The following is a 27,665-nucleotide window of genomic DNA, read 5'->3' on the forward strand; positions in this document are numbered from 1 at the left end:
TCTTCTTTTTGGGGGGCTGTTTCTTGCCAGAATTCTTACACCTATTTGTAGACATTCTTTGCTACATAGACATAATACTATCATGCACAAAACTGAATCATTTTCGTAGAGCTATGAAGGCCATGGGAAATGTCACCAGGGGATGACACTTTGCATTTAGGGTTAAAGCACAGTTGAAAACCATAAAACCTTCTAAACGCAGGACCAACGTGTAAGCTGAGCTTATCTTTTCATTGAGGACAGGGTGTGGGAAATCAGACACATCATTTTCTGCTTTAAGCCTCTACTCAACAGCACCAAGAGCAGGAAGGGGACATCACTGAGAGAAAAAATAGATGCATGGGGTGACTTTTCCAATATCTCAGCCTTCAACCAGCCCCAGACCGAAAGTCGCTGTGTCCATGGGGAGATGCTGAGCTCCAAGGGATGATCCCGGCTCCAAACTCCCCAATCCCACCCCAAAACCTCCCAGCAAAGTTCCGTCTTCAAGTTTCGTGCTGCGTTTAGCGCACTTAACACATTTACACCCTGACAGCACTGACCTTTTCACCAGCTGCTGATTACTTGTGCACAGCACTATCCACACCTACACAGGTTATTATGAATTTCCCACTACGCAGCACCTCCAGCAAGAACATTTCTTATTCTTCTTTCCTTCTATTCATCTAATTTTGCCACAGAAGCCTTCCTGGCCGCCAAAAGAAACGCTTGCATTACAATACAAAAGGCACGATGAGTTAGACACCCAATGCGAATCGGATGCCTCTGTCCCTACAACAATAAAACTATGTCTTTCTGTCACAGACTAAATACATTAACCATAAAATCATATTCTTCCTTAACAGCAAAGCATTATAAATTGGCTTTCAGAACAATTTAATAGAACAATTTAACACTCCCTAAAGATGGGATATGTACAGAAAGCGTCTGTCTGAAGAGGAAAATGAGATTTTTTTATTTTTTCTCTAAATCCCGTAATAGCCTGTGCTTTCTACAAAGAATATTGAACCTCTTTTCATCAGGAAAATGCATTTAGACAGATTTCTCTCGGTATTGAATAGCTAATCTCCCTTAGCCTGAGCAGAACTATTCATTAAGTTGAACGTTTTACCTGTTTTTTCCAAAATATGCAGTTTTTCCCCAACGTTTGCTCCCAGGGCAAAGCCAAAGCCAAAGAGAGCAGGAGGCTTTGCAAGTGGCCCTGGTTCTGGTACATGGAATTGTCGGGTTTTGTCCCTTCGTGGGCTGCAAAGGCCACACTGATGAGAGATGAGCATGCAACGCATTTACAAATACAGTCCAGGGGACAAGGCATTTATTGCGTTTTAAATCTCATGGGAACCTGAGGAATTTCATTGCAAACCAAGCATAATAAGCAAGATTTTAGCTAAGTGATAATTCAGGTTAAAAAGCGAAATGAATGGGAGACGTTAGAAGACCCGACCACTTGTATAGAGCTATGCTTATATTTCTCTACATTTTTAGTTGTTATATGCTATAGTACCTATACATCAAGGTCATTCACGTAGCTGAGGTAGAACAGGGGAAAAACTGAACTGGAAAAAGGTAAAATTCAATCAATAGTAGGTTTCTATAAAACAAAAATAATTGGAAAATAAAATCCCCACCTCTAAAAATGTATTTGCCGAAGTCAGTAAGTTTGGATACTGCTCCACGCATGTAATTTCAGCCAAAGATTCTTAGGAGAATGTCCTTTTATGCAAAAGTTTCATATAAAATAGCCCTGGCAGCCTGTTCTGTCAGCTTTAACACTGGACAAAATCCGCCAACCCCTGAAAACAACGTCTACAACACACCTAATTTTTTAAGTACCGTGATTTGTTACAGACACTTTAGACAGCAATCGGAATGGCTATTTAAATGGAGATAAACATGCACGTTTGTACTTTGATGTCAAACATACGTGTAAACACGAGGCCACTGTTGCGACTCGGAAAATTAATCTGGAAATTCCATTAAAAAAATAATGCAATGGATTTGGTGAAACACCCCCCAAGCTGCTCCTCAGTCTCAAAGTCAACACACAGACTTCAGGTCTCACTCAGAAATAACAATAATAAGTTATTAGACTTAAAAACAAAATAAACCCCCCGCAAAACGCCCTTCGGTTTTGGTATCTTTGCAAAACATTTTGAAAGATGTTCTATAAAATTCTGCTTGTTCCAGGAATGCCTATGGGTAAAACTAAAAGAAAACTACGTCCCGTAGGTAGTTTTTAGCATTGGTAGCATTTTGTCTTTACCAGCATTAAAATATCAATTTCTAAATGCCGACAGCATAACGATGAAAATTTGTAAAGTAGACATCGATAATGTTATCATTTTAAAACCTTAAAAATGAAGTTTTCCCTGAAGAAAAAAATATTGAACTGATTGCAGGTGATAAGAGACACCAGAGGGCATTTTGCTACATGCTGCAATGTAAAGTGTTTGCTCTAAGCTGGCAATTTTCATCCGTTCACAAGATAAATCAGGATAATAACGCTTGCAATGCAGTAACTCTTCTCCTAAGAAAGTTTGCATGAGAAAGAGAACCTAGAACCGGTAAATCCCGGTGTTTTCAAATAGATTCCTTTGGCGACTGCTAACGACGTCAGCTAATGAACCAGACTCACCCCTCCAGCCTCACGTCGGGCAAACTGCGGTTGAGGGCGATCAGGTCGCTGGCCATGAGGTTGAACTGGTTGATTTTGAAGAGCTCTTTCATCTTGTCCTGCTCGTCCCTGGGGATGAGGACGGCCTTCCCCATCTCGCCAGGCCCCTCCTGGTTCCGAGAAATAACGGCTGGAACGCAACAGAGCAAAAGGCGACTTTTAGTACATGGGCGGCAGTTGCGTTCTTCACCAACCGAGTTCCACCATTCTTGGTGTTCAACAAGGAATGTTAGAAAACCAAAACACAACAATGCACAATTTTCCCTGTGCTCCGCTGGAAGGTTTTACCTCTACAGGGATCTGAATTTATTTCTAGTTACTTTCTAAGATGATTACAAACCCCAGATTTGGCCACTTGCAGCTTTTGGTTGCAATGGCCATGACAGTAGATCACCATCCTCAATAGACGCCAGGGTTTCAGAGCACAGCACCAGGTTCTCCACGAGATTCCACAAACAGAAAAGGTTCAGAAAACACTTTTATAGCTATTGAAAACATTTGAAGAATATGTATATTAAACTAATTCTAACCAACTATTCTTTATTAATTTAGTTTTAACTACCAGGTATGAGATAGCATCACCCCATCCCTGGAAGTACAGAAATCCATTGGTTTTCAGTGACAAACAGAAAAAAAACCCATCCTGAAAAATAATAGTATCCCCACCCTGACAGAGGATCTTTCACATGTTATTAGAGTAGCTTTGATAAACATCTGTACAGTCAATTTTGAATTTTAAGGAAAATCATAGTATCATCTTACACAAGCACACAAAAATAAACAAGACGGGTTGCATTTTTAGAAAACACTGTGTGAAATGTGTGACAATCCGTGCTGTAGTCCAACATTAGCATTTTATCGTAATATAGGGATGTAGCAGTCTTGGTTTTATTTTGATGCGATCACATTACTTCTTCATCTTTCGTATCAAAATTACTTTTAGACACCTGGTGCTAAATATCTTGAAAGACTGTCGCTTAGGAAGGCTTCTCTATTAGCTGAAGAGTAATTCAATAATTTATTTTTGCAATGAAAAAATAAGGTGCTGGAAGAATAAACTCTTGTCCAACATGCATGGGAAGGAACCTAAATGACTTTTCCAGGAAAGAATGTATGATTTTTCCAAGCAAATCAGACACCGGGGTTTCCTACAACAACCTCACAGAAATTTACATAAAAGGCTTTTTAAAAATAAACGTTACAGACTCTGGGCACAGAAATTTCATTTCGGCAGTACCAGTTTACGCTTCAGTTGAGTGAGAAACATTTTACAGTATTATCCGGTATATCTTTCATCCTTCCCTTGGATGAGAAGCAGCACCTTTACGTGCTGCAACAGCAAGAAATGATGCGTTTTCGCTGTGATTACTTGTGAAGATGAAATTGCTCTTGGGTAGATGCTTAAATCTTAAAATATGGTGATTCCGATGCCCTCTGTGTCCAACAGGATCCCCAGGGATGCGTGTTGGGGTGGACAGCATCCTTTCTACAAGGAGTCCCATGGAGAAGACACAGAGCAATGGGTACGAGTTACTGGTGGGGAGATTCCAGCTGGACACAAGGGACCAGATGATCTCCAGAGGTCCCTTCCAACCCCAACCATTCTGTGATTCTGTGACATTTTTCCCCTTGAGAACAATCAGCCACTGGAATAACGTCCCCAGGGAAGTGGTGGAACCCCCAACACTGGACACTTTCAGATTCAGCGGGCAGGGTGCTGGGCCAGCTTGTCTAGACCGGGCTTGTGCCAAGAAAGGTCGGACCAGATGATCCTTGAGGTCCCTTCCAATCTGGTGTTCCATGATCCCACGATTCTCACTTGGCTTTGGGAAAAGAATTAATGACTACACTGCCACATATGTTCCCTAATAGGCTGAATTTCGTCTTAAAAATACATCTCTCAGTCAAAACCATTGACAAGTGCCCATGGAAAGAAATAAAGTAGGAGAAGAAGAACCGTGCTGCGCTTTTAGCACAATCCTGCACCTCCCCAGCGACGCTTCACCCCCAGAACCGCTTGGAAACCCGTACTGCACAAGCACACACACAATTACACATTATATATGCTACTACATTCCTCTCAGAACATTTCATAAGGTGTATTTATGTAATGCAAACATAAAATATTTGGGATTAATGGCCGGTAATTAAGCTCTGCTCTATCATCACTTTCTGGAGAAACGATGAGGCTCCTCGGAGACCGCAATTTGCAAATGGTGTTGGTGGAAATAAATTCTGCCTCCTTCTTGCTGGAAGAGGCAAAGAGCACAAATTTATCTCAGTAGCAATGGGGAGCTGGAAAAAACAAAAAGAGTTGGGTTGTTCTGCTGAAACCGTGGAAAAACGGGTAAAGCACAGAAAGGAGCATGGCCAACAACGTTCTCCCCAAGAAACACAACAAATGGCAAGGAATTCCTCGAAAAAGGGATGAAAAAGGGAAGAAAAGGAGTGGTGAGCGGGTGAGGGAAGATTGTCCTTGTGGTATCCTTCGGTCTCACCACATTTTGGAAGGGCAATTCTTTGGTTTTCTGCCTCCAAACCTGCATTTAAGGGTCTGTAATGGGGAGCACAAGTGAGGCACCCAAACCAAATGCAGCACACCAAAATGGTTTCATTTGCTGCTGAAATACCTCGGGATTAGTTAAAAATATCTCAGCGGCAATTTCCTCCTGCAGAAATCAGAAACTACTCATTAAAACAAATTGTTTAGGGGGAAAAAAATGAAAATAACTAAGCAACCCATTATTTGCATGGTCATTATTACAACAGTAAATTTGCTGTTTCTCCGTGTACTAAACCAACAAACTCACTGTAAATTCATTATTGTAGAAACCCCAGCTCATTTGCAGTTTCCATCGCAGGGATTCGGATTAAACTTGGTCTGAAAACCTCTGTTTATTCAGCTTGGAAGCATGAGTTATATATTCCTTCATCTGCAAAACTGATTTTCATTACGAGATTCTGTGTTTTTCTATTATTTACCAAGGTCCATCAAGATACAACTTCAAAGAGATTTTTCCCGTCCTGAAGTTTAATATAAAACTAATCAGAGATTTGCTAAACAGCCTTTCCACTCTCAGTTTTGTTCAAAGCAAAGTATTATCAGATTGAATTTCAATCAGATCTCACACATCTCGGTGATGGAGAAACAGATTTAATTCTGCTACGGTTAAAATGCAGCAACCTCAGCTTATTAAATCTTCAGAGAAGATGCACAGGGTTTATGAATGAACAACTGCATATATACAAACATTTTCAGAGAAGTACCTTGAATCCATACCCAGGATCATTTCTTCTTGCATTTTCTCTCCCATTTTTGAATAAACAGGTTTTGAGCCCCAAGACTGTGACAAACCGTCCTCAATTGTCTGAAACCCAGCAGATGCAAAGTGCCCAACAACCCAACCATATTCAAGTTGGAAGAAATATCACTTTCCACTTTCCAAGCCATATGTCAAATATTAGAATGACAACCAAGTAAACATCATAATACCAGAGGTGGCAGGACCAGTTCGCAAATCAAGAGCTTTTGCAAATACTCAATATGTCCAAATTTTTCAAAGAAAATTGAAATTTTGGTAGCACTGCATAGGCTTGAGAATCTAAAGATGGTGTCAGAACATCTCCAACTCCAGGTATGTCACCAAAATTGTCTTTCTAGAAGCACAAAGCCACTATAAATATTCCTTCTGAATGATCTATTATTTATCCGAAGCAAACAAAACAATGTTATTGTTTTTTCCAAATATTGCTATTGTGGTTTCACCATATTTTTATGCTCTGCTTTCCCCTTTTTCTAGGCAGTACAGCACACCTCATTCATACAGCATAATTCAAATCAGGCTGTTCAGAGTATTTTATGAAATACCAAATTTGTATTCAAGTTTCCATCCCAAACTCTTTATGTAAAACGCACACATGCACTCCTCAATCAGAGAACATAAACATAATGCAGAATCCCTTCATCTAGAGAACTAAAGAAATAGATCTGTTTATTAGGTATTCAGAACATATGAATGGTAAAAGAGGCAACAATCAGCGAACACACGCTGCTGATTACGAATTCCTTCACCTGCACTGGGGTTTATGAGCTAAAATGAGCATCGCAAGCAATTTCCTTACAGAACACATCTTCAGAAATATCACTTAGAATTTGCCGTCAAAACCACCGTTTCTACACAGCTTTTATACCTCTTTTCAATAGCACAGTGAAGATAATTGACTTTAAATGTCTCTGCAGTGAACATTGACTGCAGCGCAATGGCAAACCTGCTCTGCACACAGGGGCTGCCCAATCATTCCGAAAATCATCCCGAAAATCCTCCAACTTGGAAAGTACAAGATTTTCCAGGCCTCGTTGCCTCCAGTTTTTTCCCTCGAAGGCAAAGGGTGGTTCACCCCACAGAAATCACCAGGTCCCCACAGGTAAAAGACTCGAGCTCACCTGCAGGCTCCTATTTTAAATAACTTGCAATCGCAATGGGGACCCGAGCAGGACTGGGGGCAGCCACGGTCCTTGAAGCCAGCGTGGAAGAAGCTGACACATTTATTGCATTTTTCCATATAAAAATGAAAGAATTATCAAATAAACTCATTAGCACGTCTGATCCATAAATACTTTGGCAGTGCTTCTGCTGCCAGTAAGTCGAGAGTTTCATTGAATACCAAGAACAAAGAGGAAACAGAAAACGTTGACTCCTGTGTTATCTGCTTTTCCTCTGTGTTGGAAACCCCACCTCGCTCACCAGGTTTGCCCTTGGACAACAGGGTCCTGCTTCACCATCCTTTGCTATTTCTGCCTCGTCCTGTGATCTGATGGGTCTCCATGGGCTTGTGTTGGTTTTCACCCCACTCCTTGGGCATTTCATGGAGTTTTTATTTGCTGTACAAGACCTTCCTGAGCTCCAGGGACAGGTGTTGGTAATTTGGCCTCATGTTGTACTTCATCTTGACCCTCAGCACTGGGATGGGTGGTGGTTTTGACCATATGTACAGAAAAAAATGAGGAAAAAAGAAGAAAGCAAGGATTTGGGGAGCTGGGCAGCATCCTCAGCCACAGCACGGGCTCCTGGGAACAACCTCCAACATGGGGGTCAGAACGGGACATATGGAATACCAGTGAGGATTTATAAGCTGAAGTAACTGGGGAAATTATTTATGTATAACAGATCAATTCACTTTTATGAGAACTTAATTAGAATACCATATTTTGATTCATAATATTTCTAACTTACCTTGACCATATTACCCTTCACAGAGTGAAATGAGTCTCGGTCCATCATTAACAGGTTTTTGCCAGCTCGGTAAACACAAATGTTTCATAAGGTTTCTCTGACCTACATGTATTTTAGTGCATTTAGAAATAATGTCTTAATCCTCAGCGATCATCAAAGTTCATTAACTATCTCTCCTGTATACTGGTTACACGAGATGACGCTAAGTCAAAACCATTACTTCCCAGATATGTGAAATACTTACGGGAATACTCCACCACCGGGGCAAATTGAAGAAAGTGAAATATTTCCGAAAATAATGCGAGTACTAACATCAGAAAGCCCTTCTGCTTTCGGTAGAGACGAGTTTCGGGCAACACGTCTTGTGGATCTGAAAGGTGAGTGTCCATCCTAACATGAGGACACGCTGGAAATGCAGCCAATGGTCCAGCAAAAAGCCAGGAGGAAAATACTTTCACAAATGTATGTAATTACATTTATACCCATACATATATTTATACACATATATACATCTTAAATAGTAAAGAGAAGAAAGAGAAGGATGGCTGCATAAAGCTGCTATCGCATCAATCCCATTGCAGCTGCCAGGTGCATATGACAAACACACACATTCCTTCTGTTCAAAACGACTGTATTAGCTCAATCTTCTATTATTAAGAATTCACCCTGTGAAAAACCTCAACAGAACAGAGACCTCGATTCCTCCTCTCCCCTGTAAATCACATTGATTAATGAACTTGAGCTTCAAGTGTTAAATGAAAGAAAGAAAATAAGAGCAGAACAGGGATGGAAGTGGATCTCGGAATGTGACCTGAGCTTCCCTCACAGCACGGGAATCAAATATTGGACTTAACTGGGTTACTGGTTTTGGGGTGTTGTGGGTTTTTTTTAATATTTGCTCTGAAACCTCTGAAGACAGAGTTTTTAGAGCCTGTCAAGGAAACCTCAATGAAATCCAAGCAACGAAATGAGTTATTGAATTATACTCGTACCGTAATAGAGCTGAGGAAATAGAAGAATCTTCATGAGCTAAACTCATAAAAACTGCAGAACTGATGCTCTTTGAGAATATTCAAGGGCTGAGCCCAGGTGGACCAGTAGATGTGAGGACTTGAGAAATCTCAGCTAAAGGCAGAGAAAAAGGGCACAGAGGACCTCAGGCTTCTACTGACTGATACCAAATCTGTGCTGACGATTCCACAAACGAATAAAAACGTGTTTGTTGAGTAATTTACAACAGAACTATGAAAAACACAGGAACAGACAATACCAAGAGCAGAACTAATTAAAGGTAGTGTCTTCCGATCTCTTCCAGTTTTTCCTCTTTAAATTCAGCAAACCAAAACCCAAACCCCTTCCCTTGTTTTGTGCCCATCCGGGAAAGGTTTCCATTAAATGACAAGTTGATAAATTCTTTCCTAGAACAGGACAAAGGTCTGTCTGGCTCGGTACGATGTCTCAGAGCAACCAATAGATCACAGCAGAAAAGATGAGATGGGTTTTAAAGTAATTCTTGCAGAGATGCTCCCTTTACCCTCTACGCAGACGGGTGGTTTTGACAGTTGGCCATCGGCTTGCACACCCCCTTGTTAAATCCATTTATCTTTTTGCCAATGAACTGCACGAGTTACCTGAGCATTGTGTCCTTTTGTTTGCTCTGGATTTGCTATCTCACATTTTCATTGCCTTTTACCCTGGGAGACAGAACGAAGCCCTAATCAACCTTCTCTGCCTGTTTATGCCTTTACAAATCCTCGGTTTATCCTCCTTTGCTTCTTGCTTTTCCAAGCAGTAGAATTACTTGATTTAGCCTGTCCCCACAGAGCGGTCAAACTACCTGAAATCAGCCCTGTCTGCCTTTCCTGAACCACGGGTTTCACTCCATGAAAATGGAGTTGAATCAAGCTTGGGTTGAATCAAGTATCAAAAAAAAACCAATAACCAACCAACCAACCAACCAAATTCATGTACTTGTAGTAAAGCTGCTTTAATTTACAGCAAAAGCCTTATTTTGTGATTATCTTCCAAGATCTCAAAAGCAAAGTAATGTGCAATTCTCCGCAGAGTTCTCTACCTTGTTGTGATTTGGGAAGGATCCACATCCACATTCCACATGCATCTGTATGCGCCTCACGGTGCCTCGGTTAACTCTATTTAATAGCTGTAACTAAGCAGCAGTGATTCAGCAGGTTTGCTTGTTAACTTACTGAAGCAGATTTCGAATATTTTTGAAGTGTGTTTTCTTTAAAAACCATAAAAATAAATAAAAAAATACGCCTATCAAAAATAGCTTTGCCTCCAAGCACCAGAATTAACAGCTCATCTCTTCAATGACCATCTCGGTGCGCGCGGGGATAATGGAACTGACACGAAGCATGCCCACGAAGGATGAAAATGCTATTTTTCCAGCATTCTGCCCACAGACATTTTTCATCATCTGTCAGTGCAGATAGGGCTCCTTCGGAAACAAAACCAACCCCCTCACAAGGGCTTATTAGAAGTGCCGAGGTCTTTGGTGGAGTGGAGAATAGAAAGCACAAAATTCAAGATAAAGAAAGGGGAGGAAGCAGAACCCAATAGATTTGAAAGCATTCAATTTATTTAACGATTCAGTCAAGCAGTGCACAGGGGCTGTTGCACAAATAAGCACGGCAACACTCAGAAGATGCGAGGACTCATCATCTGTGCCTTTTTTTTTTGGTTGTTTTTTCACCCCAAACGTTCATCTTCCTTCTTTATATTTTGGTTGCAACACCCACGCTTCGGTTTTGAGTCACAGATAACACGGCAAAGATAACGATGCTGTTCTGCAGAGAGCAGAGGGGACCGTCCCCCCAGAGCTGGGTCCCCCCTGGCCGGGTAGACCCCAAAAACCTGTTCTGAGGCACCGTGTACAAACTTAATGAAAAACACCCACAGCACCAAAAAGCATTTTGCTGTTCCAGAAACTGTCCAGGTAATAAGTTATTCCAACCTTGTTCATGTATTATTAATTGCTTGAACTTTCTAACAAAGGAAGTTGAAAATACCAATTTCTACTTATCCATGGCAGATAACAAGACCAATCTTGTTTTACCCCCAAGAACAATGATCAGATTGGAGATCTTCAGAACCGCCAGCACGGGCTGCGAGACACCCTCCAAAATCCCAAATCTGCCTCTGTAGGTTGCGTTAGAGCCCTGCCCGGGGGTTGTGTCCCACCTGTGCGGGGAGGAACCAGCACACAGAGCTGAACAACATCAACAACGAAGCAGAAAACTCCTTTTCTAAGGGTCTGACTTCTGCAGGTGCCAGGAACAAAACCTATTGGAAAGGAAAAATTCCCAGCTCTGGAGCTGGAGAAGAGGAGACTGAGGGGGGACTCATTCCTGGGGATCAATATGGAAAGGGGCAGTGTCAGGAGGATGGAGCCAGGCTCTTCTGGGTGACAACCAGTGACAGGACAAGGGGCAATGGGTGCAAACTGGAACACAGGAGGTTCCACTTAAATATGAGAAGAAACTTGTTCGGGGTGAGGGTGTCAGAGCCTGGCCCAGGCTGCCCAGGGAGGTTGTGGAGTCTCCTTCTCTGCAGACATTCAAACCCGCCTGGACACCTTCCTGTGGAACCTCAGCTGGGTGTTCCTGCTCCATGGGGGGATTGCACTGGATGAGCTTTACAGGTCCCTTCCAACCCCTGACATTCTGAGATTCTGTGATTAAATTACTTATATAGCATTTCAGTTCATTAGCTTCATTGCTTATTTTATCTCCTTTCATTTTTCCTTTAAACAAGGCTGCAGAAGGCAATAATCCTATTTACAGCCGTGCAGTCGGAGCTGACAGCGCTGCCTCCCGCTGCCTCCAGCCATGGGGACACAGCAGCATGACCCAAAATCCAGCAAAATCCACCAAATCCTCCCCTTGTCCTCAGACAGCTGTGATCTCCTTGCCATGGATATCGTGGAGCTGCTGGAAAAAACCCTAAGAGTTACCTGGTGAAACCCATCAAACCCATCCCCACTGGTAATTTGTATTTCTGTCTGCATCACTATCTCAATCAAAATAACCTTTACCAGCCTGCTACACAGAAACTTGGGGGTTTTGGTTGGTTGGATTTGCACTGTTTTGCTGGGGTTTTCTTGGTTTGGTTTGGGTTTGTTTGGTTTGGTTTGGGTTTGTTTGGTTTGGGGTTGTTTTGTTTTGAACCTGAATCCTAAATAATTCAGTTTAAGTAGCAAAAGCAATGGGAGATTTAGAGGACCATTAGTATACAGCTATGCTTATATTTCTCTCAACTTTTATTTATTGTAAGAATCTCAATACCATCCTGATATTTTATCACAAATAATTTGTTGGCATAAACACCAAACAGAATCCAATAAACCAAAGGGTCAATTCACAGCCCTTTGCCATTGACATGATGCATCTCTGCTGCTCAGAACTACACGCGCTTATCTCAATCCAGAACATCAAGAATTCTAGTTTTAATTATGCATTGGCAATAAATCCTGTACAGTCGTCATAAACATCATTAAATAGATCATTCATTTCACAGTATTTGTCAACGTATGAGTTCCATGAGTCTGAAAAAAACCAAACAGATGCTGCTTTTCAATACTAAAAGCATCAGAACTCAGTGTAACTTCTGCCATAAATACACTTTTTTAGCATTGCTGTCTAGAGACACATCAGCCAACCCCAATTCTGCTACTGACGGCCCAGGGCTGAAAACCCACAGGGGATGAGGGTCTGGATCAGAGAATAAACTCAACATCACATTTTTAAAAAGATGTTATTCCATTTAGGATGGATGTGAAGTCTCCTTACTGAAGTCTACTTCCTGGCTGCCATTTCCAAGACACAGTATCCAAAAGAAGGCATCTTCTCATAAAAAAATACAAACCCATCAACCCTCATGAACGTTCTTCATGAATTCATAAGGAATCCACACACGGTTAAGTGATGCGATCTGAAATCAAAGGTCTCTGCAGCTACCAGCCTTGTTTACTGCACTGTGGTAACAGCTACTGCTGGAACTCCATAACGAATTCAAAGTCTAATTAAACACCATACTAGTTCAATGCCCTTCAGGGACATAATTGCTCCTTTTAGCAAATCAGCTGTCATATAAAGTTAAGAATCCACAGATACTGGACCGAGCAAAGTGTTTTTAAGAGGATAAAAACAATGCTCCATTCTAGTCCATCCCCTTCCACATACCAGTTAATAAACAGCGTCTTTATGAACATGACAATGAAAAGCTCTCTCTAAAATAAAAATACAGCACCTCCAGGTAGTAGCTCTTTATTTGGAAGAATTCACCACTATAAATTAAGCCAAAAATATTTGAGTAACAAATGTAAGATGAACAGTGGCAGCCAAAGCATCATTCTGCACGACAAAACTGATCAGACAGTAACTGCATGGAACGAAGGGAAGAGGCATTCCATTTATTTGTACATTTTAAACCTTCCCTGACACACCTTGGCTGTCGTTCCAGTATTTCAGAGTTGCCTCATGGAGTCAAACTACTACTGACATATAATTGTTTTCCATCTCAGTATTACATCCACTTCCATTAGCAGGTGTGCTTTCCTCACACTCGTGAGAACAGGCATGTTTGATAGCCGCCTGAATTTATTTGCACGTATCTTCAGTAAATCTTTAGTAAAAGATTCTTTGTTATCACTCTGTAGTTTTTTCCTGCAGGGCTGAACAGTTTGATATTTTTAGTCTAGCACGCTATACTTGAAACAAATTTTGGAGAGAAAAATACACCTCTTGCATTTTCTAACTAGTTTTGTGAAATGTTTTGTAAATAAGTCCCCTGGGAAACAGGGCGGATGCTGAGAACAGAGCATCCTCCTCCCCAACGCCAACCTATGGCTCCTTCTGCTGTCCCAAACTCAGCAGGAACCTGCTGAGCATCCCCACATAAGGTGCGCCTGAGGAAAAGCAATTCAACCCATGCAAGTCCATTTAGTTATGAACACAGGGATTAATTACTTTCAGGACAACCGGCACTTGAATCGACACACGGTGAGCCAGCAGGTAACACTGCCTTACCCTAATCGCTGTTTAATAGGAGGCTTAGGGGGTAATTATGTTGTACTTTGGCAGCCATGCACAGAGGCTACGTTCTTTGGTCTAGCCCAGAAAATGATATTTCAGTATAAAAAAAAAGGAAAGGGCTCATTTCTGAAGAGCCACTGCCTTGTGAACAAGCCTTAAGATATTTGTTTTAGAGAAAATAAAAAAGGAGGAAAAATGCATATAATACCCTAGCAAGCGGCAAATCCATCTATAGATGCAAACCCAGAGAGCACAAGGTCCTGCTGCGCTTGAGGAACATCAGAAGAGACGAGTCCTCCCTTGGCAAAGAGTCAAAACGGGACAAACAGCAGCGCGGGGAGTTCCTGCTCCAAATCACAGAATCACAGAGTGGACTGGGTTGGAAAAGCCCTCAGAGCTCATCCAGTCCAAGCCTTGGTCCAACTCCAGTCCATTGACCAGATCATGGCACTAAGTGCCATGGCCAATCTCAGTTTAAAAACCTCCAGGGCCGGTGAGTCCAGCACCTCCCTGGGCAGCCATTCCAATGCTGACCACTCTCTCTGCACAGAATTGCTTTCTCATCTCCAGCCTCAGTTTCCCCTGGCAGAGTTGAAGCCCATGCCCCCTTGTCCTATTGCTGACTGCCTGGGAGAAGAGCCCAATCCCCCCTGGCTAGAACTGCCCTTCAGGTCGTTCTAGAGAGTGCTGAGCTCACCTCTAAGCCTCCTCTGCTCCAGACTGAACAAGCCCAGCTCCCTCAGCCTCTCCCCATAGGGCTTGTGCTCAAGTCCTTTCCCCAGTCTTGTTGCTCTTCTCTGGACCCGCTCCAGCACTTCAATCTCTTTCCTGACCTGAAGGGCCCAGAACTGAACACAACACTCCAGGTGTGGCCTCACCATGTTTTATAACCAAGCTTTGCATCGCCAGGTCCCACCAGCAGCAGCAGCTCCGGTCTCCATCTCCGCATCCCGCAGCCCAAACCACCGTGTTTTCACACTGCTTATTGCTACACTCCACTTAGGGTTTTCTGCAGGAAAAACAGTTTTAATGAAGTGTTTCATTACTGCAAAGAGGCCGGCTAAACTTGACATGATTGTAAAAATGGATATGCCTTTTAACAAATGTTACGCTTGGTTAAGTGTCATGAAAACTAAACGCAAAAAGGAAATTTTGTTGCACCCAAAAGGATCATAGTTCAGTTTCCCTTATAAGAAAAGCTACTGAAAATTTATGAAAATTTATACATTATCAAGAAAAACACTTCCCTGCCTAGGCCTGTTGACCTAAATCATGGTGTCTATTTGGTGATAAATCTTACTTTTATGACTAGTTTAGACTCACTAAGTTGTGCAGGCTGTAATAAGTCCTGTACCACCGTGTCACAAATCACCGCAACTCATGATTTATGTTAAAGAAAAAGGGCAGATTGCCAGTTCCCACGGACGGTAAATCACACTGGCCTAGCAAGTGACACCTTCTGAAGTTTACACTTAAGTTCACCATTGCTAAACTCGCACCACATAACTGAGAAAACAACTATAAAATAATAAATAATAAACCACCTGCGGTTCATCACGTCTCCTCCACAGCCAGGTCACGCTTTGGGCAAAATCATCTATTAATCCAATTAGTCACTTCCTAGCAAGAAGTAATGGGATCACACACCAGGATTTACTGGCAAGGAAAACACCAAAGAGCCGGATACTGAAAAGAACCTGGAAAGAAATTATCTCATCTCTAATTAAAAGCCAGAAGCAATGAAAATAGATTCATGGGCATGGGTAACAATTTTACCATGGCTTATTATTCAGAAATACGGAAAAAAAAAATAAAGACGGTAATATAAAGAGCTACAGAATTTGAAATGGACTCAGAACGGCAGAGGTGGCTGTTGGAGCCCCTGGGGGCCATCAGGACACCTCCTGAAAAATCTCCATAGTCACAAACTTCACCATCAGTTCCCATTCATGACTTAATAATGGGGCACTAAGGGCCAAGCTGATATCAGTTGACATCTGATTTGGCCTTAAATGACAAGGGTGGTGACATCTTAAATGACATCTGTGGTGTCACAGATGCTTTTCTTACTTGCAGGCATTAAATGCGTCAAGTTACGCTATTTGCATCAAATGTGAAACATCAGCTTTCTGGCCACACGCACGCACCTTTAATCCTATTAGCAAAAGCTACCTAAGGAGAAAGGACCAGATTATCCCTTTCATAACAGTAACACACCATCAGTGACTGATTTAATCCATAAATTCCCCCTGCATACACCAGCCAAGAGACTGGTCTGTACAGAACATGAGAAATACACACGGAACGTCTGCCGTACAATGTGATAACTGCTAGAATGGAAAAGAATCAATCTAAAAAACCAAAACAGAACAGTCTTTCAATCTCACCATTTGGCCAGTTTACTGCATGCAAATCACAGTCCTCACACGCTCCTCATTCGGTATAAAATCTCTATTAGTAGCATCAAACGAATGAACTACAATGTGCTGGTGACATAACCCTCACACACCTGAGCGGGGAAGGGACGGTCCCACACAGCCTGCAGAGCCTGGGCTTCCAAAATACTATTTAGCGTTTATTCCAACGTGCACAAAGATACAAGTTTCTATACTGGCAGAAAAGACTAAAAATAAATTCTTAGATTTATTAGAGGATCAGATGGTGATATTTAGATCTTAAGAACAAAGCGGTTGCCGAGGGATGGACCAGATTGGCAGCGGTACCCATTTGTCACTTGGTCCCCGGGATGGACACTTTGCCAAGAATTGGCACCTACAAATTCCACAACATACAACCGAAGAGAGGTAAAATTAAAAATAGTACACCTCTGATGAGAGACATTAAGATGACAGAGTTAAAATATCAAAAATTCCACAGAACATTAACCTGGTTTAGAAAAAAGTGAGCATATATCGTAGAGTCATAGAACTGTTTCAGTTTGGAAACAGGTTTAAGATCATCGAGTCCAACCATTAACTCAACACTGCCGAGTCCACCTCTAAACTATGTCCCTAAGAACCTCATCTATAAATATATATGTAAAGAATAACCAAAGAAGATTTGAAAGAATACAGTGGCAAAAGTTAATCTAGAAAGGCAGAAGAGGTATGAAATGTGCTGTCAAAACCAACACATTTTAAAACGCAAAACCAGAAACCCAGTAGTCAAAGGTGATCAGATCTCAGACAAAAGGAACCCAGAAGCAAGGAGGGTTTCACAGCGCAGGAATCAGCGTCAGTGCGCACGTGTGCGGGCAAGCAAACAAGAGCAAATTGCCATACAAGCTCGTTTTAATTATGTTTTAAACATGTGCTTCCAAAACTCAGTGAAACGTATTTGCAGCACAGAGCGAAGTCTGCAGGAAAACAGACAGACTGCATCTAGAGGATACGTAAATATGTTTATTCTTCTGGGGAGGTTTTGTGGGGGCGTGACATCTTGTGTGTGTTGCAGCAGTTATCTATGGCTGCGACAGATGAGAGAGCTGTGAATTTGGTGCAGCATTTGCTAAATTAACGGATGTGTTAGCAGCATCATTATGGTAGCCCGTGGCATAGGGTCTAAAGAGTAAAAAATGTCAAACTTAAACCCATCAGCTAACGTAACTAACACAACAAAGAGTAATGACTTGTGTTCTCTGGAAATAATCCCTTTAAGAACAAACATTTTCAGTGCAAGGAAATAAATCCTGATTAAAGCTGTGATATCCAGGGGCCTTTCACGCAGATACAGTGAAATCAAGCACAAAGAGGCTTGAATCAGGTGTTTAAAAGACATAGAGATGAGGTTCTCAGGGACATGGGGCAGTCCCAGGGGTGGTTATGGTTGGACTCGATGATCTTGAGGGTCTTTTCCAACCAAAATGATTCTGTGGTTCCGTGAATTCTTCCTGCAGCACAAAGGAGCCGTGCAGACTTGTTTCCAAACGTTTCAGAACAGCAATTTCAAAAGTAAAACGCAAAGGTTGAAAACTAAATTTAAATTAATTTGGATACTATTTGTTTAATCAGTAGGTTAATATTTTGCTCCTCACGAACAACAAGAACATTTCCAGGCAGCTCAAACCACAGGAACATCAAACTGACAAGGTGAATGATGCTCCCACACAATCGCAACCACACACACAGACGTACACCTTTTCCTTTAGGTAAAATAAAACTAAATTAATCCCATTTGCATATACCTGATGGCCTCCTGAGTTTACTCAAATGTCCCAAGCTGGCCAGGCAGAAGGACTTTTGTCTCTTCCCCCTCTTCTGTCTCTCCTTACTATTATAATTCCTATTAAGCCAGAACTAGTAAAGCCACCATCTGTCGACAACCAGAGCAGCTCTCATAGCCGTGAACACCTGAGCACTGTAAGAAGTCAACATTGCAGACCCACACTTCAACATCTGAAAAAGGACAACCGTGTCCTCCAGAAAGCACCTTCCCAGAACAAGAAGAATCTGCTGTCACTTTGGGAAATCACTTCAGCACCAACCTTCCCGTGTCAGGTACCTATAGACAGCTCGGCACTAACATATGGCTGATGTAAACACAATTACCAGGACTGTTTCACCCTCTTCTCCCAGCAAACACTTGTCCTGGGGTACAGGATACTCTGATTCGGTACCCAAGCTTTGCCCTGGCATCTCAGTCTTCTAATGCTCTTTGCTCGGGGACAGGATGGACAGACGGACACAAGAACGGACTCCAGAACAGCCAAAGCTTTAAGAGACTCATTAATTCGCCTGCTCTCTTATAAACTCATCACAGCTCTGTGCATCCACCACCTTTTTACACTGCAACAAAAGTACCAGGTAATACACGCACATCAGATTTGTGAGCCAGAAAATTACAAGATTGCCTTTTTTTTTGTTTAGCCTCCTCCCCACATAACCTGGTGGCTGCATTAGGCTATAATAATTAATCCCACAACAATTTAGCAAACACAGGAGTCCCTGGGTGATCAACAGAAGGTCCGTGTGCCGCAGAACTGGATCATAAGCGATCACAGGAGCGCATCCCCATCCCTCTCCACCTGCACCCACGACAGACGACCCAGCACCAATTAACGAAGGCGAGCGGCTGATTGCGGCCCTCTACCAGGTGGAATTAATTACGAGATTATCACAGGGGAACTACCAGAAGCACTTGGGTAAAAATCTCATTACCGGCCCCTCCGTTTGCAGGATAAAACACGAGTTTTACTTTCACAAGCCCGTGTTTTCAAACGCTGCGTCTGCCGCGCTTTCTGAAGGTGCAGACTGAGCAAATAAGCCAAGACAACATCAATATCCCTCCTATTTGCTTGTTTTAAAGCCAAGCAAATAAAAGCCTTGCATGACCAACCTTTCACAAAATACATCCTTAAAAGCACCTTAAAGTGACCCACGGAGAGGGCTCGTTCTGCCCCATTTCAACTCTGTGCTTTTGCCTGGAATAGATCCATAACTGCACAATACCTGAGTTTTCTAAACAAAGGAGAAGGTTTCCATCACAGCACACACTTCTCATGGACACTGACTGATCGTGTTGGTCTCCAATCTTCAGCCCAACACACAAAACCTGAGTTTTAACAAATAAAGACAAAGCCCAAGGGGTGACAAGGGGGAACCAGCTGAACTCCTGAGCTGCTGCCAGATGTCACAACAGTTCTGCTGCTCTAGAGTTGCACTTTATTTGTTATTGATACTATTTCTTCCTGTATTTATTTCACTCCAAAATAAGGGTGACCAAGCACTCTATAGAATAAGCGTATATTCTGGAACATGAGCAAAGAATGACCCAGTCAATGCATCCCCGGAGGAATCTGCAAATCTGGGAGTTTTGGGCAGTTTGAAACATGAAGTTTTCTTATATTCACAAACAGAGATCAGCACACAGCAGCTGTCCTGGAAACACCCATGGAAATGTTTCCCTTCCATTGCCACCATTCCACCCACAACTTCAAATAATTGCAAGAGTTTAAACTTTTCCTACAAGCCAACCAAAGGAACATTAAATTTCCACCCAAAGTGCACCCCAAGGCGTGGAGCTCGCTGGTGGCAGATTGGACAGGACTGAACCAAATTCTCCATATTGTTCTAACCTACAATTCCTGCTGTTGTGGCAAGGATTGCACATCACCCAGCCTGTAGATCAATGCCATCCTTAATTACAGACAGCTCAAAGGAAAAAGCATTTTTAATACAAAGCCTGTGTACAGGCATTTGGGAGCTTGTGACTTACAAATAAAACTGATGGTGGCATTTATGTATTTCTACCACTTCAAGAGGTCATTTTAACCATATGCAATGTGACAATTTAGGAAGATTTTTCCTTCTTTTTCCACATTTACGGTCTAACAATTCTGACTCTAAAGCAGTAGGGATCTGAAAATACAAAGTTGGGAGCTCCAAACTGCCCCTGAATGCCTGATACTCTCCCTTGTTGTAGGTCACCTTGGTATAATAATTCACATTAGCAATTAGATTTTCACTCTGGCAACAGGTTTTAATTATACCTTACAGTATTACAAAAGAAATAGGCTATTAACTCCTACTCCCAAAATTGCTGGCTTTTTAAAAATGTTATTTCAGAAATGGCCACCTATCCATGGTTTACTAGAAGCACCTGACAGCCTTCAGGAAGAGAAGTCCTCAAGTCTTTGATGTTCATTGTTTTCTCATCATACCACTTTTGCATTTACTTGACCTCTAAACTGTTCGTTTCTCGTCATTTTCCCTCTTCCATTTTCCCTCCGATGTCAAAAGAACCCCGCAGAAACACAGAAATACCCAATATTTAAGGTTTTATAACATTAGTTGTCTACACTTCTAAGTGAAAGGATGTACATTCATCACACTTACTGAATGAGTCATTTTAGTTCATTTTAATGGTTTGTATTTTTAATCCTCGTACCATGGACTAGCATTAAGAAACAATACCCCAGTTTAGTTCAGAAGTTAAATGTGCGATGCATGATCTGCTGTGGGGAAGTAGTTCTTTCTCTGGGACTTACCATGTCTCCACATCACAAAATTCACTGCAAGATAAACAGCGTTTACTATTGTAGCATCTGCCTTGCCTAATTTGTAGTTTAAAACTCCGGGTTTTTTTCCTTTTTCTTCTCTTTTTTTGTCCTTTTTTTACTAAGCACACCCTCAGAATATCGGAGCATCTTCTGTATCTACAGAAAGCCCCAAACATTCCCAAAAGGAAATTATTTCAAGCATAACCATTTCACTAAAGATGGCACAACCAGCAGTTGGCAAAGTAACACATAAGAAAAACTAGGTACATTTTCTATAAGAAAAATTTTATCTAGAGGTATACCTGAGCTTCCTGGCAATTTTCAATACCACAATTTAAAAAATAATAATCCAAGAACAAAATAAAAAATAAAAAAAACCCCAAGCAAAACCTATCCCTCTGCTTTATTTTTGGATGAGTATTTACACCCCCACACCCTTTTCCTCCACATCCAGAGGGTGAATTGTTGCAGCTCAGCATCCATAACACAACCTAACTGCTCACTCTTAAAACAAAAGAACTAAGGGATTATTGAAGTATAGCAAACACAATATATAAATAAGCTTTTTACATGGCATATATTTCAATTTCATTGCCTTGTTATGTCATATAAAAAGAATTAAAGTACCGAATGGTCAGGACTATACAGATACCTAAATAATGAATACCATCCCACACAGTATCCTTGAGGAAATCATATTAAATGCTCAAATGAAACATTTCTTGGGGACACAGATCTTTAACCTCCAAATCAGAAACAGACCTTTGAGTAGTCAAATCAACAAAATGGCAACAAAAGCCTCTTCCTACCCCATTTTTGCTCAATGCAGTTACTTTGACATTTTTCCAAGGAGGAGGCAACCCAACCCCTCACCCTGGAGCACCCCAGGGCTGACACCAGTGATGGGACAAGGGGTGGTGGCTTTGAACCGACCCAGGAGAGATGTAGATGAGATATGAAGAAGAAATTCTCTTCCGTGAAGGTGGTGAGAGCCTGGCCCAGGTTGGGCAGAGAGGTGGTGGATGAACCATCCCTGGAGACATCCCAGGTCAGGCTGGACGGGGCTCTGAGCAACCTGAGCTGGTGAAGATGTCCCTGTCATGGCAGGGGGGGCACTGGGGGAGCTGGGAAGGTCCTTTCAACACAAACCATTGTCTGATCAGTCCCCTGACCCATCCCACCGGCCACACACAGGTCCTGGTGGGGAAGAACCGTCAAACTCCACCGCGATGTGGGTGACAAAACAAGGTCCCAGCTCCACAAAGCCACCCGCAGCTCTTGGCCTCCAGCAGCTCCACTCGTACCAGCCGCTAAACCACCCCACTCAGAATTATGACTTCCACCGAGTCGCAAAATGAGGCAAATTGACATTTTATGGAGTTTAAAATAGGATAATTTAATACAGTTAAATTCTAAGACTATCAAAAGTGGAACCAACCACTGAACCCACCAGTGCCAAGTCCCAATACGCCGTATTTAAACGTATTATTTCCCCTGGAGCAGCAAATAAGGGAGATTGCCACTATATAAAGCCTAAAACAGGAGAATTTAACATGGTTAAATTATTCCTAAACCATGGAAGACTGACAAGTTTTTATTACAAAGGGCTCTTATCGCTTAATGGATAAAGTCTTTTATGACTCAAGTTTTATTTGGTTTTCAGATATCAATATTGCACAAAGAACGTTGTTCGTGTAATTCAGCACGTTCTGGAGAGCGGAATTATCTCTGTGCAAGAGCCTGTGACACTTCCAGCAGAATTCACCAGAATCATTACACAGGATGTTTTATTAGGGAGGTCTATGTGGTTTTGGTGCATGTTTCGGTTGATTTTGGGGGTGGTTGGTGGGGTCCTGGGTGGGTTTTATTTAAATGTTTTTTTCATCATTTTTGCCAAGACAGAACCCCCTCCATGGAGATCCTGTAGCGTTAAATAGCAAAAACCCAAGGCCTTTAAAGGCCACATGACTGCAAAGTGACGTTTCTTAAATAAAATACTAGTGGGAACACCAAATTGACAAATGTAAGCAGCAGCCCATGGGCTTCTGAAGTGAGGAGCACCGAAAACCTGCAGTTTAGAGACAAGCAACCACCACTGCAGCTTCAAATCACCAGACAAACAAGGGCCACCCACTCTAACCAAACTGCGTTCATCTATTTCATTGCTATCTTTAACCGCTCCTTGCTCTTCACAAATATTCTCAATATTTGCTATTCATACATTCCTCCATTTCCCTCCCATGTACATTTACCCCGAGTAAAAACTCACCTACCTGTAAACCACTTCAAAAGATGATTTACTTATTTTACGCACGGTACATTAATTAAACAAGTTGAATCAACTGAATAAGAGCACAATTAAATAAACCACTAAAGCAATATATGAATGTCTATTTCCCCACGACAAGCTGGTGCAAATCAATGTGTTGTCCGGCACACAAGAGGATTTTTATCCCAGGTAATTCCACTTTGTCCTAAGAGGGATTCTGGCTTTTAAAGGACCAAGTGATGAAGAACTCACTGTTTACAATGGCACAATATTCCTAAATGGTGCACAGAACATCTTTAATAATTATTATTCTGTGGAATAGGTCTTTTTTGCCATTTCCTAGGAGGAGATCCAGACATGCTAGAACAAAGTCATCCATTTTGCCTAAAACTAAGAGGGGAAAAACATAAAATCAAGTTTTATCATTACTTTTGGCATATTAAAAAAAGAATGCAATGCAATATCAGACTGATGCAGCCTTTGCACTGTAACGGTTTTTATACCAACTGCACACACGCTCACATTTAAATGTTTTAAGTGCCCAGTTCAACTTCATTAAAAAGAACAAAAAACCCAAACCTTCGCACACCATAAAATAATCCACTTATAAAAGGAGTGAAATTCAACAAAAATGCATTAGAGATCTAATCTACTTTGTTTTGCATCAGGAAAAAAACAACCATCAAAAAAACCCAACATATTATGCTCCTCTCCAAATGTACTGAGTGAAATGGAAACACCCCAAAGTCTCTAAAGCTCAAAACAAAGTCATGGCTACAGTTCTTTGGAAGAAAGTCTCAGGAGACTCCATCCAATTTTATTATACATACAAAAAGAAAGAGAAAAAAAAATCCAAGTTTTTGAATTGAGAGTCCAAAGAGAATTCCCCCACACACCTGTCTGACGCGCTTGGCAAATACTTGTAAACAGCAACTTTTAATTAGTTATTAAAAAAAAGAGAACTCACAGGTTTTCGACCATTTCATCGCCGCCCAATGGCGAAACAAGTTAGAAATTCAGTTTGAATAGGAAAAATTACATGCTAAGCATAAATGCATCTTTACATTTCTGTGCAGAGAGAGTGGTCGGCATTGGAATGGCTGCCCAGGGAGTGCTGGACTCACCGGCCCTGGATGTTTTGAAGCTGAGATTGGCCATGGCACTGAGTGCCATGATCTGGTAATGGACTGGAGTTGGACCAAGGGTTGGACTGGATGAGCTCTGAGGGCTTTTCCAACCCAGTCCATTCTGTGATTCTGTAGAACGCTCCTTTACAAAATACAATATACACCTCCACACTCCTTCACAACAGAATGTGACCAACTGTTCTTCAAATCCATCTAAAAATTCATCTAAATTCTAAATTTTGCAGGTTTTTTCTTTCGCTGTCTCTCAGTGCTGTAGCCAAAGCACACACCTAGGTACTGTGCGTATAAAAATACTCTTTGGATGATTAGATTTTAAATTATCTCATGTTTAAGAGCAAGCTGTGCAAACCACAGGAAAAATCACTGATAAACCCAAGTTTTCCAGGAATAATTCCAGCGGTCCCAGGCAATGTGTGGGCGGCTTGTCCTAAATTGCTGTCCCTGGTGTAAAACAGCACAGCAAATGGAAACCACACCAACCGTGTTAACACAGCGCTGGCTCCATGTGCACAGAAACTTAACACACTTGCACTGATTGACACAACCTCATTGAAGAGGGGAAAGAAGAAATTAAACATCAGCTTTATTCTTATTCCTACAAGCCTATGAGCAAAACTTGCCTTATAAATTAACTTCTCTGCATTTTTAAGTTTGTACATTTGTACTGGACTTACCTACCAAATCTGTATTTTAATTTATTTGAAAACGTTTCTTTGCTGGTCAAATGTTTCTAAACTTGAAAGTGAGTGTTACTATTAGTACTATTTCTTGATGAAAGAAGAAAACACCACCAGGACAGATCACAGCACGGTCCATTGCAAAACACTAAACGTCATGGCATGGAAAAAACAAACTTAATGGCATGGAAAAAACAAACAAACAAAATTAAAAGGGAAGAAAAAGAAAGACAATTTGGGGCAGGTACACTCGGCATTGTAGGTGCAGAAAACTGAGCAACTTAGGAGTTAAATGCTTCCAATTTATTTCTAACCTTAATCAAGCCCTAATGGTAAATTTACAAAAATACACTGCAAAAAGATAAATTTGCACATTAAAATAAATTATAAGATTCTATCATGCTTTAAGTAAACCCAGCCAATATTTATAGTGAAAAAAAAACGCAGATAAGCCAAGAAAAACAGTTAGAAAAGAGAGCAATGTGCAGGATCTGATTGATGGCAGCAGCTCCTTTGGGCATGGGGAAAATGAACCTGAGTTCAGCCCGAACCCACCGATCCCCCCAACGTGGGGGTTAAAAACAACATCAGTTTTCAGGGTTGTAGGATAAGAGTGAAATAGAGTGCAACACACTGCTAACACACTCCGCTTTTTAAAGGGGAAAAAATAACTGTAAATTTAAAAGAAAACATGCAAAAAGACTCTAAGGTATGAACTGGGGCTGAGTATTTGCATTAACAGTTTTATGCGTATGTATATTAATCAATGAAAAAAAATACTTTTCTGTACATTTGCAGGTAGTTTTTAAACAGTTTGAATACATGGATTAACTGTTCTATGTTTTCCGGTACTGTTTAGCCTTGGGGAAGCTTTTAGCTCTTCAGAACGCAATTGAATATTGGGGGTCAAGTCCCACCACCGGGGTGCAGAAATTCGCTGTCATGCACCATCACACCAGGGCCACACAACTCAGTCTTGAAACGCCTCCGACATTTCATTAGACAATACGGCCTTTTTAGCCCATACTAAAGGTAAACGACACCTTTCTGCCACCAGCAGTTGACGTATCAAAAAGGGCACAAAATACCAAATCATATTAATTTAACTCACATAAATATGTTTTTCTGTGCGGCAATTCAACATTAAGAACCCGGTTTGGTGGTTGCTTATTTGCTTTAATACAGAGTAGGATCCCAAGGACAAGGAGGACGACATTGGAATGAATTTCACTCCGATTCTTCAGTCTTTATTATGCAAATGAAAGCTCATTTTAGCTTGTCAGGTTTGGCAATCAAGGCCCTGGAGAACATGTGTAGCTGCAAACTTTCATTACACAGACACGGATGCTCCGCGTGACATCTATTAAACCATCTCAAAGGATGGCATCCGGATGGAGAAACAATCACTGCTTTACAATAGATATTATGATTTCTTATTATTATTCAACTTCTACTCTGCGCTAACACTGACAAACACAATCTTAAAGTATTTATTACTGATAGAACCCATTACTATTTATTTCAAAAGTTTCCCCAAAATTCCTTGCCAGAAAAAATACTAGTCATAAAAACAGTGGCTTATAGCTGGCAGAAAAAACCCCTTTTCTGCAAAACAGCGAAGTTGCAGCATCCGACTCGGCGCATCGCTCATTATTCTGTACGTCTTCTCCCTAATTCTGATTTCCCCAGTGTTTCGTTGTATTTCTTACAACCTCTACAGAACTCAAGATGAAAAACTCTGCTGCGTTCAAGTTTCAAGCAGTAAGGAAGAGACTCGAATCGTTATAGAACGATTTAAAGCTTATTTACCATGGGGTTCGGAGGGGCCGGAGGCAGCCTGGGCTCCCCTTACAGGGCTCAATTCTCACAAACAGCCTCGTGCACACTGACCCTAATTTGCAGACTTTTCCTGAAATAATGGAGTTTCATTAGCGGTCTGGAAACGTGGCATCAATAGCAAGAAAGGAGTCATATTTTTTAGATAATATCCATTGTAAAAGCTTCTGATGGCAGAAGTACATGAGGTTTCCATTAAATTTTTCTAGTTTTCACAGAACTATTTTCTCCCAAGGTGCCGATTGTCAAGAAATTGTGCAAGCAAGTGGGTCCAAATGGGGACAGGGGCTTTGCCAAAAGCAAAGATAACACCTGAGAATTCCCAGTAATCTTAAGATCCATCTGCTGAATGCAAAAAAATAAACTAGAAAACCTAAAAGCCTTCGAAGCAGCCAAAAAGCGCATCCTGCCCTTCCAAAGGAAAGCTGATCTTCCACATTCCGGGTTGCCGTTAATCCTCATAAGGATGACTTGACATTTCTCAACACAGCTGAAAGAGCGGCTACCTTGTTCTGCCTTGCAGTTTACAGACCTTGCCATCAAAATAACTGTTCTGGAGAAAACTATTGGTTATCATGCAAGATCAAGCCCCTGGTACAGCATCGCATCTTCATTTCAAACCTGCAGCCTCCCAAATGACATCTCTAAAGATTCTAGAAATGATCCATTTTCCTGCCTTGCACATTCAACCATCATTTCCCTTTAAGTATTTTTGGCTTTTTACAGGTCAATGGGTTTTGTACTTAAAACTCTATATTGTACCTACATCATTAAAAC

The 27,665-nt window shown here is 41.4% G+C and overlaps 1 protein-coding gene across 3 annotated transcripts in view; it reads right to left on the reverse strand.

The window, feature by feature from the left end:
• GALNT13 (polypeptide N-acetylgalactosaminyltransferase 13) overlaps positions 1–27,665 on the reverse strand; it is a 113,248-nt gene that overhangs the window by 66,763 nt on the left and 18,820 nt on the right. For all 3 annotated transcript variants that reach the window (XM_065841362.2, XM_071810651.1, XM_071810652.1), the window contains exon 4: positions 2,636–2,804. In XM_065841362.2, coding sequence (XP_065697434.1) covers positions 2,636–2,804 — 169 coding nt within the window. The remainder of the gene's footprint in view (positions 1–2,635; positions 2,805–27,665) is intronic.

The sequence above is a fragment of the Patagioenas fasciata genome, chromosome 7, assembly GCF_037038585.1.
Source record: "Patagioenas fasciata isolate bPatFas1 chromosome 7, bPatFas1.hap1, whole genome shotgun sequence".
Classification (NCBI taxonomy): domain Eukaryota; kingdom Metazoa; phylum Chordata; class Aves; order Columbiformes; family Columbidae; genus Patagioenas; species Patagioenas fasciata.